At 53.2% G+C, this 13,264-nt stretch overlaps 1 protein-coding gene across 2 annotated transcripts in view; it reads left to right on the top strand.

Moving 5' to 3' along the window:
• TECPR1 (tectonin beta-propeller repeat containing 1) overlaps positions 1-13,264 on the top strand; it is a 29,285-nt gene that overhangs the window by 3,189 nt on the left and 12,832 nt on the right. For both annotated transcript variants that reach the window (XM_079121213.1, XM_079121212.1), the window contains exons 2-12: positions 1,151-1,386; positions 2,253-2,435; positions 2,668-2,790; positions 3,546-3,671; positions 5,441-5,615; positions 5,728-5,828; positions 7,284-7,385; positions 8,252-8,397; positions 11,118-11,620; positions 12,007-12,152; positions 13,059-13,214. In XM_079121213.1, coding sequence (XP_078977339.1) covers positions 1,162-1,386; positions 2,253-2,435; positions 2,668-2,790; positions 3,546-3,671; positions 5,441-5,615; positions 5,728-5,828; positions 7,284-7,385; positions 8,252-8,397; positions 11,118-11,620; positions 12,007-12,152; positions 13,059-13,214 — 1,986 coding nt within the window. In that variant the 5' untranslated portion in view covers positions 1,151-1,161. The remainder of the gene's footprint in view (positions 1-1,150; positions 1,387-2,252; positions 2,436-2,667; positions 2,791-3,545; positions 3,672-5,440; positions 5,616-5,727; positions 5,829-7,283; positions 7,386-8,251; positions 8,398-11,117; positions 11,621-12,006; positions 12,153-13,058; positions 13,215-13,264) is intronic.

Raw genomic sequence — 13,264 nt, 5'->3', positions numbered from 1 at the left:
CCACCCTCAGCCTACAGCCCATCACTCTGTGTTTGGCTGCACTGGATCTGGCTTTATAACCCTGCTGTAGTAGGATACCTGCTCCTACCAGAAGCTAGGACTCCAGGAATTACCTCAAGGAACAGTAGCATTGTCAACCCAAGGGATTGGGGGACAGTCAATGGCAGATCTTGGCCACCCCAAACAGAGCACAGAGAAACAGAGAGAAAGGGGAAAGGGTTCTCTGTGCTTCCTGACTGTCATGTCCTGAGCTACTTTCTTCTGCCACACCCTTCCACCATGATGTTCTGTCTCCTCTGGGGCCCAGAGCTATGGAGATGGCCGACAGTGAACTGAACTTCTGAAACCATGAGCCAAAATTTCTTTCCTCCTCTAAAAAATGAAAGATAGGAAAAGGAGTGGAGAGTGACAGAGGGAGAAAGACAGGAAGAAAGGGAGGGTGAAGAGAGGACCTTTTTGTCCTAGAGTTCAGAGTCACCTGGCCCCTACACATTAGCACCCAACTTACACATCGGCAAATCCAGGCGTGGACAGGTTAGCTTTTGTGCTACTAGAAAGTGATGGATCCAGGACCTGTATTCTGGTGGAATAGTAGGAACATAGTGACCTACTTACCTTATGAGGATTAAGTCAGATAATACAGGCACCGAATGTGTGATAACATTATTGAGGACCATGCACAGCTCTGGCTGGAATAGCCAGGCTGTGTGGACACCCTTCACCAAACCCAGATAGGAATGTCACAGTGAGACCAGCTCAGGGGAGGACCAGATTTTACCAAATCTATACACTTCCATTTGAAAGAATATGGTTTCTGAAGACAGTGTAACAGAATAATAATATACAGTAGATTTGGGGACTTGGGTACATGGATGTTACATATATTTTTCCTGTACTTTTCTCTGTGTTTGTAAAGTCTTCATAATGAAAACGAAGAAAAGGCAAAGAAAGAAAAAGCAGTCCATGCTGGAAGCTGGGCTCTGCTTCTGATCTGTGGGTGACCACCGACTCCTCCCTCCGTGCCCCGTTCCGCCATCTGTGCATGAGGCTGTTATGGTGGAGGGCTCCCAGGTCCTGCCCAGCCCTGATTTCCCTGACTGGGAACCAGGACACTGATACTGTTTCTCTCTTGCCACCGATTTTCCTCCAGCCACTGCCACCATGCCCACCTCAGTGCTGTGGGCGGTGGACCTCTTTGGGAGAGTGTACACTCTCTCCACGGCTGGCCAGTACTGGGAACTGTGCAAAGATGCCCAGCTGGAGTTCAAGCGCGTCAGTGCGGCCACGCAGTGCTGCTGGGGCATTGCCTGCGACAACCAGGTCTACTTGTACATGTGCGCCAATGATGTCCCCATCCGCCGCCGAGAGGAGGCCTATGAGAATCAGGTAGTAGCCCATGCACGCGCCGTTGCTCAGGTGGTCAGATTGCTGGGTTATTGGTTAAAACGAGCTGAAGAAGGGACAGAGGCCAGCCTGCCCACCAGTCCCCACGTCTGTTTTCGTTGTTGTACTGAAGATCCACACATCTTGGGCTGGGCTTGTGGCTCAGTGATGGAACCCTTGCCTAGCATGTGTGAGGCACTGGGTTCCATCCTTGGCACCACATAAAAATAAATAAATAAGATAAAGATCCATGCATCTAGGGCTTGGAGGGCTGCAGCCCCTGGTATCTTGTAAGAATAAGCTGGTTGGGTCTGTAGGAAGGGGGCTCCAGCAGTGTTCAGAGCCGCTAGAGCCCAGGCTGACTCATGCCTTCTACTTCCTTACCCCCTCGGAGTACTGCAGCCATGGTTGGGTTCTTCCCCAGTTTAGGGTTGTGCTGATGCACTGGCATTATTATTATTATTATTATTATTATTATTATTATTATTATTTTTGGTACCGGGGATTAACCCAGGGGCACTTAAGCACTGAGCCACATCCCCAGCCCTTTTTGTATTTTATTTAGAGACATGGTCTTACTGAGTTGCTTAGGGCCTCACTAAGTTGCTGAGGCTGGCTTTGAACTCACGATCCCCCTGCCTCAGCTTCCTGAGCTACTGCATCCGGCCCTGATGCCCCGAGTTTTAATAAAGTGGCATGAAGTCCTTGATTCCTGAGTCCCAGTGCAGACCTTTCACTAATCTTCCATGCCAGAGATAAGAGGAAGGGTCTGCTGGCCTGGGACCCGTTGGACCTGGAGGGGCCCTGCCCAGCTGGGTCCCTTCCTGGCAGGCTGAGGCCTAAGGCCATCTCTGTGTCCCTGGCCTCAGCGCTGGAACCCCATGGGTGGCTTCTGCGAGAAGCTCCTGCCGAGTGACCGCTGGCAGTGGAGTGACGTGAGTGGGCTTCAACACCGGCCGCTGGATGGGGTGGCGCTGCCCTCGCCACACTGGGAGTGGGAGTCGGACTGGTACGTGGATGAGAATTTTGGAGGGGAACCCACCGAAAAAGGGGTAGGTGAACTCAGTACCCACCATGGCAGCCCCTGGGGGAGGGGGAGCTTGGGCCCAGCCTGTGCCTGCAGCGCTGCTGTCCCCAGTGGTGTCTGACCCCTGCTGGTTGTGGGGTCTGCTTCTGGTCCTGCTGTCACACAAAACCCTGCTCCCTCCCCTTCCTCCCCACTTTCCCTAGCTCTTCAAATTTTTTCCCCCAGAGCCTTACAGAGTCCCCATCTTGGCATTTCAGGGCTGGACGTATGCCATTGACTTTCCTGCCACCTACACGAGAGACAAGAAGTGGAATTCATGTGTGCGGCGGCGGAAGTGGATCCGGTACAGGAGATACAAGTCCCGGGACACCTGGGCCAAGGTCCTCCTGCCTGGGCATGGTGTGGGGGTGGGTTCTGGGGACAGTGATCCCTGGTAGGAGGGTCACAGGTGACTTCATCCCACCCCGCTGCCTGTGGCCAAGGGGCACCATGCCCACCCTGGGACCTGGCCCTGGAGCTGTTTCCAGTTCCAGAACCTACTGTACCATATGTCCCTTCACCTGGGAGATGGCCACATAGGGAGCTACCTCAGGCCACAGCCCAGGGTGACAGAGCAACTCCCCTCCTCCCAGGCTGCCTCCCCAACCAGGGGAGGCACCTGAAGCTCCAGTGCTATTCCCCTGACCCATAGGAACCTCCAACTCAGGGACAGGAGGCCTGGCCTCAGCATTCACAGCTGCCAGCCTAGCCTGCTGGCCACCGGGGCTGGGAGAAGCCAGGAGAGCAGGGTGTCTGTGGAAGGTCTGCACCTGCAGGGCCACGTTCTGCCAGGAGCCCCATTCTAGAGAATAGTCACTCAGGCAGGTCACTGGGAAGCCAGAGCCAAGACCTTCGGGCAGATCTGCCTTTGAAGCAGGAGCAGCGATGCCCATTCCGGGATGGCTGAGGGAGGAGGGGACCCAGGCCAGGAGCCTGCAGTGCTCTGGCTGCCTCCTTCCTGCAGTCAGGCTGTTGTGGGCCAAGCTGAGGATGGAAGTCGTGTCCCGGGGGGTGAGGGGAGGAAGGGTGCCACGTGGGGCCTGACCAGGTACTCACCAGGTAGTGACAGCCACTGCTTCTTACCTCCTCATTTCAGATCCCCTCAAAGGATGACCCCAAGGAGCTCCCTGACCCCTTCAATGACCTCTCTGTCGGTGGGTGGGAGATTACAGAGGAGCCTGTGGGCCGCCTATCAGTCTGGGCTGTGTCTCTGCAAGGAAAGGTAAGGGCACACCCTCTGAGTGTTCTGGATGGGAGGCAGCCAGGGAGGCCAGCCACAGGCTGGGGTGTGATAGGGGCTTCCTGAGGTCGGAGAAGGAGGGCTGCCCTTGAGACTTCCTGCCTGGAACTGGGGCTTGCTGAGCAGGCCCCCCACAGGTTTCCTTCCTGTAGGTCTCTGGGTCTCACTCTTCCCAGAAGCCTCTGATCCCCATCCCATACCTGGTCCTGGCCTGTCCTCTAAGACCATCTTGGGCTCAGGTGCCAAAAATGTTGTCTCCTTAGGCAGATTCTGGGCTCCCTGCCAGTTCCCTAGTGGTGCTTCCCACAGTCTCTGGGAGTATTGTGCCTGTGTGGGTGTGTGGGCAAATGGACGGATGCTGGGTGGGTAGATGGATAGTAGGCAGGGGGTGGATGGTGGGTACGTGTGTAAATGGATAGATGGAGGATAGGTAGTTGGGTAATGCGCGGGCAGATGGATGGTAGGTGGATGAATGGGTGGCAGTTGAATGGATGGATGGTAGGTGGGTAGATGAAAAGATTGTGGGTGGTTGGAGGGACAGTGGGTGAATGGATGGATAGTGTTTGAGTAGGTGGATGGATGGATAGCGGCTGGTTGGATAGATAGTTGGTGGGCATGTGGGTGGGTGGATATTGGGTGGGAAGATGTTTAGAGAGAGAATCCTTTTCTCAGGGAGTTTGTAAATTAAGCAAAGGAATAAAACCCACCTCAATAGCAGCAGTATCATAGACAGTCACAAGCAGAGGGCACCTAGCACTTTTCATCGTGGTTTCATATCATTTTAGATTGTATTTTATGATTGTTCAGTAACTCTTACCACAAAGTGACCACAAGTCCCCTGTTGGCTTTGGAACAGTCAAAGCAGGCATTTTTAACAGGCTCACCTCCAGGGTCATGTTGGGCCCAGGTTTAGGTTAAGCACAGGTGCTTCCTCTGAGCCACCCTGAATGGTGGTGGTGAGGGACCAGGCAGGGTGAAGAAGCAAGGGACCCTGCCCACCTGGATGCAAAGAGAGGGGAGGACAGGGGCCGCAGAGCAGTGTTGACGTTCTCAGTAGCAGCCATGAGCCAGCACCACTCCTGTGGTCTGTGAAAGATGGCACCAAGACCCTGTGCTCCAGGAAGAGCTAGAGAGGTAAATGCATCCTGAAACCGACTGGTGGTGGAAGGGGAATTCCCAGGCCTGGTTCTGCAGGGTCTACTGAGAAGCCGGGTAGGTAGGATTGGGAGACTAGGATCCAGCCTTCCCTGGACCAAGCAGAGGTGTGCAGCTTCCTCCAGATGAAATGCACCAAACAGTTTTTACTATGTTCGGGAGCTGCTCAGAGTAACTATTCAGTTTATGGAGCAAAAGAAGTGGGCATTTTAGACTTTGTTTAAACTGAACTAGGGGGTTTTCCTCCTAAGCACTTGGACTCTGGCTTCCCCTAGAGACCAGAGTCCTGAGAGCACATCACCACTAGGGGGCGCAGGACAGCCAGGCCAGCTGGGAGCCTCTGGGCACCAGTGTCTGAGGCTGAAGTGGTGGGTGCTGGGTAGAGGATTCTCACAGGCAGATGACCAGGTCAGTCCCATGGGGCCACTCAAATCCAGGGTTTAGATTTTTTTCACCACCTTGGGGTCATTAACTTCACCAGCTGTGGGGGACATGCACCATCAGATATGTGGGTGCAACAGAGACCCCCCCATGTGCCACCTGTGTGAGCTGGCAGATGTGCTGATGTGAGTGCCATGCTCTGCTCTCGCTCTCAGGTGTGGTACAGAGAGGACGTCAGCCACTCCAACCCAGAAGGCTCTTTGTGGTCCCTGGTGGACACCCCCGGAGAGGTGGTCCAGATCAGCTGTGGGCCCCACGACCTCCTGTGGGCCACCCTCTGGGAGGGGCAGGCGCTGGTCCGGGAAGGAATCAACAGGAACAACCCCAAAGGTGGGCAGCTCAGGACTGGCCCTGTACCCCAAAATGGGAAGTGGGGTAGAGGGAGCTTGCTCCCCAGCATTTTGGCTGACGGAATGCCTGGGGTTTCTTTTGGGCTTGGTAGGAAGTTTCTGGTCCATAGTGGAGCCTCCTGGGTCTGAAAATGGGATCATGCACATCTCCGTGGGAGTCGGCGTGGTCTGGGCTGTCACTAAAGACCGGAAAGTAAGATGGGGATGCTGGGGGCTGGGGGGTGCCTTTTCATGTTGAGGGTTTCTGTTCTTGTGAAGGTGGTCCATGTCCTTGAGAATAAATCAGGCATCAGCCAAGCACTGTGGATGTTTTTGCTGTTGAAATCACCGCCTGTCCTCAGATGTTCCTCAGTATCTGCCCTCGCCCTCAGCCATAGCGCATATTGAAGTGGGATGCTGAACAACTGCATTTACCACTTCAGAGCCCAAACATTTCCAGTAACCAGAAGCCAGTCAGCTGAATGCCTTACCTTTCTCCTGTCCAGTGTTTGTTATTTGTACTTTATCAGTGGCAAGCCCAGTAAGATTAGCCAATTTCAGATTGCTTTCATGATTTCTTTCCAACCACACATCAGGGGGATCCCCTAGCACCTAGGAGGATGGTGGCCCTCACATCTGAGTCTGCATCTCCAGGGCCAAGGGCCCTGAGCCTCAGGCCATGCCTGGCCTGAAAGAGTACAGCAGTGTATCGCCAGTAGGTCCCAAGCACCCCACTTCCCAGGGATCACAACTTCCAAGTCCCTCTTACAGCAGCACATTGTCCCCTGTAGAGTAAATGAGCAAAAATTCGATTTATATGGGAACTTGTTCAGTCTTCAGACAAACGTTTGATGTTCTCACTTTCTTTGGTTAAGAGATATTGTAGACATTCTAGAATTTTTTTTTAAACTGGTCTTGCTGTGTTACTCAAGCTCAGCAATCCTCCTGCCTTAGCCTCCCAAGTAGCTGGTATAACAGGTGCATCCCATCACAGCCAATTCTCCAGAAATTTTTGTAAGAGGGATTTGAGGGTCTTCTCATGTAACCCTTCTCCTCCCCACACCCCCCACCTCAGGAATTCTAGAACATGCGAGTGCTGCTAGATCAAGGTCCCCGTGGGTCTGAGACTGATGGGGTCCAGTACAGGCCACCATCCAGAGTGGGTAAGAACAGCCGTAGGGGACAGCTGATCCAGGGTAGGGGTTGTAGCATGACCAGCAGGGGAGTCGTGGCGCCACAGGTAGGCCTGGGGAAATTGTTGTGTATGTTTTTGCAAGTCAACATGAAAAAAGTTAGCATTAAAGAGACTATTTCATATAACACTAAGAATAATCCCCCAATAAGGTATTTATTCAATAATGAGTTTATAAAGAAATAGTTTTCCTAAATGACCCTTTGTGCATGTTAGGGCAGAGACTAGATGAGAAGCTGCAGGATCCGTGAAGCAGAGGTCAGGCAGGATGGTGCCAAGAGTAGGGGACACGCCAGGATGTGGGAAGACGGGCGTGGACGTGGATCCACATCTCCTTCCTAACCCGTCCATGTGCCCTGCTCATTCATAGCCATGAACCAAAGGTCAAAGGATTCATTTGTTCTTCCCGAGCCTTAGAAAAAAGCCCTCTGCTCTGTGGTTCCCCCAGGGAGGCCTGTTTATTTTGGCCTTTTTTAGGTGTGGTTCCGAAGAGGTGTCAACTCTCACAACCCCTGTGGCACCAGCTGGATCGAGATGGTTGGAGAGATGACCATGGTGAACGTGGGGCTCAACGACCAGGTGTGCACGCGGCTCCGGGGCCCTGGCACCCCCTCGCTGCCCAGCCCCCGCTGCTCCTTCTTGCTCCTGGGCTCTACTCATGGGAGTCCAGCTGTGGATGGCACCCAGGGTCCTGGAGTCTCCATTGTCCTAGCGTCACTTTCCTAAGGACTTCCAGAGCAGTGAACCTGGATCTGCTGGGGTGGGGGTGGGGTTGTCCCGGAGACAGGAAGGTGTCATTTAAAGGTATTTGGGGGAGTCAGAAACGAGGGTTGGAACTGGCCTCCAACTTTGACTCTGGACTTAGCTTCTCAAGAGTGTCATCTGCATAATTTGACAGTGTGACCTCCTTATAAACAATTAGGTTTGGGTCCTTTTGAGACTCAGAGAATGCAATCCCTTGCTGTGAGGTGATACCCCCACCCCCACCTCCACCCCTAGAAACATGGAGTTCCCTTGGGGGTCAGCTCCCACCAGAGGCCACACGGAAGACAGTGTCACAGGCGGACCTGGCACCCCGGCACAGCCCCATTGTCCCTGGATCTGGCCACCCAAAGCTCCCAGTCTGCCTGAGGTTGAGGAGCCAGGCCTGGGGCCCTGCTTCCCCTGAGCTTGCTGCTGAGCTCACCCCCTCCATCCCTGCTGGGCTTCTCTTCTGCATTGGACTGTTGCCCCACCCCCCCCAACACGCCACTGACCTCCCAGCCCTAACACACTTGCATGTACCCCGGGCACGTCATGGGGAGGGGAGCTCTTGGCTACGTTTGCAGATATGTTCTTCAGCCCTGCCAGCCCTTCCCGCCACCTAGTCTCCCCCTGTGCCCCCAGTGAGGGCTAAGAGACCCAGGTCTACTTCTAGCCTCTTCTGATAAGCACCTCTGTTCCAGGTCTGGGGCATTGGCTGTGAGGACCGAGCTGTATACTTCCGGCAGGGTGTCACCCCCAGCGAGCTCAGTGGGAAGACATGGAAGGCCATCGTCGCAGGCCGTGAGTGTGACCGGTCCCACTCTGGCAGCTCGTCAAGCCTCCTCAGGTGACCCAGGGGTGGTAGGGCATGGAGGAGCTGGAGGGAGACAGGCTCTGTGGCCTCAGTAGGCAGAGTTCCTCTGGTTAGTGGTTGCAGATGGGTGTGCACCAGAGTCTCCTGGAGGCTGATCAGACAGATCTCTAGGCCCCTGCTGAGTTTCTGGTTGAAATTTTGCATTTCTCCCAATGATAATGATACTACTGTTGCACTTTTGGGGACCATCTTGGGACCAGTGGGTCCAAAGAGTGTGGGCAAGTCCCAGCTCTGCCTCCAGTCATGAGAACACAGACAGGTGACCTAACACCCAAGCTGTGGACACGTCAGCTCTACCATGGGAGTGCCCACATTCATGAGCCTTGACCAAGGTGACCTGTGGGTCCTGTCTGTAGCCTGGGCTCTCCCACACTCTGGTCCACTCCCCTCAGCCCCACCCCCCACAGCTTGGCGATCAACACTGTACTGTAGCTCCAGCCCAGTGACTGGGAGATTGACCTGGGCAGTTGGCTTAGGTTTTACCAAGGGTCTGGTCTCAGTTGGTTGTTTTCAAACTGGACTATATGTTGGCATTAGCCCAGAACTGCAGAAACTACTGATGTCAAATCTTCATGTCCTTGGATTTGGCAATGGTGTCTCAGATATGACACTGAAAGCATAAGCAACAAAAGGAAATAGAGTCAGGCAGGGTAGCACATGCCTGTAGTCCCAGGGACTTGGGAGGCAGAGGCAGGAGGATCTCAAGTTAGAGGCTAGCCTCGGCAACTTAATGAGACCCTGTCTCAAAATTTGAAAATATAAGAAGGGTTGGGGGATGCAGCTCAGTGGTAGAGTACCTCTAGGTCCAGTCCCTGGTACTTAAAAAAAAAAAAAAAAAAAAGGAAATATAGATGGTCCTTTATGGTGATTTCATTTAAGCATTTTTCAACATTGAGAGGGTGTAAAAGCATTCCCATATGGCTATTCTCACTTTCAGTACATTTTTCAATATATTACATGAGCTCTTCCATACTTTTATTATGAAATGGTCCTGTGTGAGAGGGTTTTGCCCAACTGTGAGCTAATGTAAGTGTTCTAAGCATATTTTCGGTAAGCAGGCTAAGCTGTGTTCAGTAGTTAGGTGTGTTAAATTCATTTCCATCTTACAATATTTTCAGCTTATTATGGGGTGTATCAGGACATAACACATCAGAAGTGGAGGAGCATCTGCAGAGAAAAACTGAACATCATCAAAATTAAAAACTTTTGTGAATCAAAGGACAATATCAAGACAATGATAAGTGCCCACAAAATGGGAGAAAATGTTTGAGAATCATATATCTAATAAGGGCCTAGTATCTAGAATATATAAAGAATATATAAAGAAGTCTTACAGCCCAACAGCAGAAAAGGTCAGGTTGGGGTGGTAGCTCTGGTAGCTCTGATAGGCTCTGGGTTCAATAAATAAGTAAATACAGAAAGAAAAGAAAGGAAAACAAAAGAGAAGAAAGATGGTCCACTCCTATAATTCCAGCGACTTAGGAGGCTGAGACAGGAGGTTGCAAGTTCAAGGCCAACCTGGACAAGTTAGCAAGACCCTGTCTCAAATAAAACATTTAAAAAAGAACTGGGGGTATATCTCAGTGGTAGAGCATCCTTGAGTTCAATCCTTAGTACCACAAAGAAGTGGGGGGCAAAGCAAAGGAGGACCTGAATAGATATTTCTGCAAAGATATACAAATAACCAACAGAAACATGAAAAGAGCTCAATATCACTAGTCATTTGGGAAATGCAAATTAAAACCTTAGTGACATAACCACTTCACAGCAACCAGGATGGCCATAATCAAAAGAAAGATAGTCACAATTGCTGGTGAAGATTCATAGAAATGGGAACCCTCATACATTGCTGATGAGGACGTAAAATGGAGCCCTTGTTGTGAAAAAGAGTTTGGTGGCTTCTCTAGAAGTTAGGCATAGAATAGCCACATGACCCAGTAAATCCACTTTTCGGTGTATAAACAAAAGAATTGAGTACAAGTGTTCAAGCAAAAATGTATACAGGAATGTTTTTAGAAGTATCAGGGATAATAACCAAAAGATGGAGATAGCCCAACGTCCATCAGTGGTAGAATGGATAGGCCAAAAGTGGTGTACCCATTTTTGGTCTAACCATTCATCCATGTAATGGGATGATATTGGCCAATAAAAGAAATGACGTACTGACGTGGTACCACATGCATGAACATTGAAAACATGATGCTAAGTGAAAGAAGCCAGACACGGAAGGCCGCCCATTGGTCCCACAATTCAATTTATATAAAATGTCCGGAATAGGCAAATCTGTAGTGACAAAAAGCAGATTAGCAGTTGCCGGAGGAGTTGTGGGTGGAGGAAGGGGAGGGTGGGAGTGACTGCCTGGTGGGCACAGGGTTTCCATTTGGCCATGAGAAAGTTCTCGAACTCAGTAGAGATGAGGTTGTACAACATCAACCCACTAAATGCCACTAATTGAACGCTTTAGGATGGTGTGTTTTACCACAGTGAAAAAGATGCTAATTCCTGATCTTCACCCCTGGGCACATTGAGGTGATTGGTCTGGGGTGAGGCCCAGGCATTTCAGCTCCCTGGGAAGCAGGTCTTGTGCAGAAGAGGAGACAGGAGTTCAGAGAGGTCGTGGCTCCTGAGGTCACATGGGTAGTCACAGTGGGACTGCACATCCCCCATGATGATCTGCCCTGTTCTGTTCCCAGTGCTGGCTGCTTCTTTGGTGACGAGGTGAGGGTCAGTAGTGACTCTACGTCCCATGACACTGACGTTTCTTCGGAAGTTGAGAGACGGGACCTTGAGCAGCCTCTCCCCAGAGAGTCTTTGGACAATCCCAGGAACCCCAAGGAGAGCTCAGCCTTGGAACCTGGGGTCAGCAGGACTGCAGGTTGTGATGAGGAGAAGGCCTGCCCAGCCGAGGGCAGAGGGGAGCCTGCTCCGGCCACTGGTCCCATTGAGCACCCTGGCCTGGCCTCCACCCCAGCTGAGCTGCCCTGGACCAATATTGACCTGAAGGAGCCCAAGAAGGCACCCAACCACTCAGCTGCTGGCTTTCCTGAGACCACCGGCCTCTCCTCGCTGGGGCTCTTCCCCCTGGGCTTGGAGGAGCCCTACGGGGCGGATGACCACCCACTGTGGGCCTGGGTGTCAGGAGGTGGCTGCGCAGTGGAGGCAGGCTCCGTGCTCAAGTGGTTCACTGTCCAGTCTGGTAAGGGCCCTGTAGGGTCGGTAGGACCAGGTGTCCCAGGAGATGCCGCTAAGGGGAATGGGCATGGAGCAGGCCCACTGTCCTGCCTGAATGCCCCAGGCTGCTCAGCAGCCCTGATCCAGCCCTGGGTCTGTGTGGCCTTCAGAGTTCCTGGGGCGGTCAGGAGAAGGAGCACAGTAGCCAGGCATCCCCTGCCCTCTGCAGTCCTCTCCCAGTCCCGGCTGGGGACAGTAACTTGCTTATGAGAGCAGACTGTGGGAGGAGGGCTCACAGGACATGCCACCGAGATCGGAGCTTTCTAGCAGGAAGGGCTGATGTGGGGGTGGGGAAAGCAAGCCCTGGCCTCCTGCCTAGCTGTGGCAGGTTGACACTCTGGCCTCCTGCAGGCCTGTCTCCCTCAGTGCAGACGCTGTCCCTGTCCATCACGCCAGCCCAAACTGCTGCCTGGAGGAAGCAGATCTTCCAGCAGCTCACGGAAAGGACCAAGCGGGAGCTGGAGAACTTCAGGCATTATGAACAGGCCGTGGAGCAGGTGGGCACCCAGCTTCCCCCAGTGCCTTCTTTTCAGGAGACATTCATTGAGGTGGGCCAGAGGAACATGGAGGCCTCTGTCCATCCATCTTGGATGTGTAGCATTGCTTCCAGGCCCCAGGGTGGACTCAAGCATCAGGAAGTGGGTTGTTTATTCCTCCATCCTAAAGGACTTTTGTTGGGACCTCACTGCCGTTAGGGCGCTTTGTGGGCCCTGGGGCCCAGAGATGGTGATGGGCTCAGGAGTGGGAGCAGGCGGGAGGCGAGAAGCAAATCCTGGCATTCTCACCCTTCCTGAGAACCGAGTGCCCTATGGTCTTGCGCTTTGTTGAAATGGGTCGGGACAGAACTGCGGGCAGCCACACCCTGCCCAAGGCGGCCCCTGCCTGGCGTGGCCCATGCAGCCCCCAAGGCGGAGCACCACTCTTGAAGGCCCAGAGTCAGGCTGAGGAGGGAGGAACTGCACCAGGCACACACCGGGCTGCCCTCGGAGGCCCTGGCCTGGGCTCATCTTGTGCAGAAGCTTCCAGTCTGCACCCAAAGTTGGGTCTCAGCTCAGGGCAAACCATGTTTCCAGATCTGACTCCCTTTCTACCACTGGGCTGGCTACAGATCGTCCCTGAGCCCCAATTCCCCATCCAGAACATGGTCTAATCATGCCAGTCCCCCTGGCTAGGTGAGAAACAGGAGTCTATGCAGACGGCTCTGACTGGGTCCGGTGCCTGATAGCGACTGTTGTCAATGGGAAGAGGGGCAGCTGGGAGGGTGGGGGCTGGGAGCACCGGGCAAGGAGCCCCTCACCATGCGAGCAGAGGTTAGGATCCAGCGTAGCTCAGGGGTACTGGGAACAGGGGTCTGTGGGCCTGCTTCTGACGGTGTCCCTACTGCCCGGATGCCCGTATGACAGTCGGTGTGGGTGAAGACTGGGGCCCTGCAGTGGTGGTGTGACTGGAAGCCCCACAAGTGGGTGGACGTCCGTGTGGCCCTGGAGCAGTTCACGGGGCACGATGGGGCTCGAGACAGCATCCTCTTCATCTACTACGTGGTCCACGAGGAGAAGAAGGTAACCAGCAGGGAGTGAGGGGAGGGCATCCTCAAGGGACAAGGTTTCCT

This window comes from Sciurus vulgaris (assembly GCF_902686455.1).
Source record: "Sciurus vulgaris genome assembly, chromosome: 18".
NCBI lineage: Eukaryota > Metazoa > Chordata > Mammalia > Rodentia > Sciuridae > Sciurus > Sciurus vulgaris.
The sequence above is the reverse complement of the archived record's forward strand: the minus strand, read 5'-3'. Positions and strand labels throughout refer to the sequence as shown.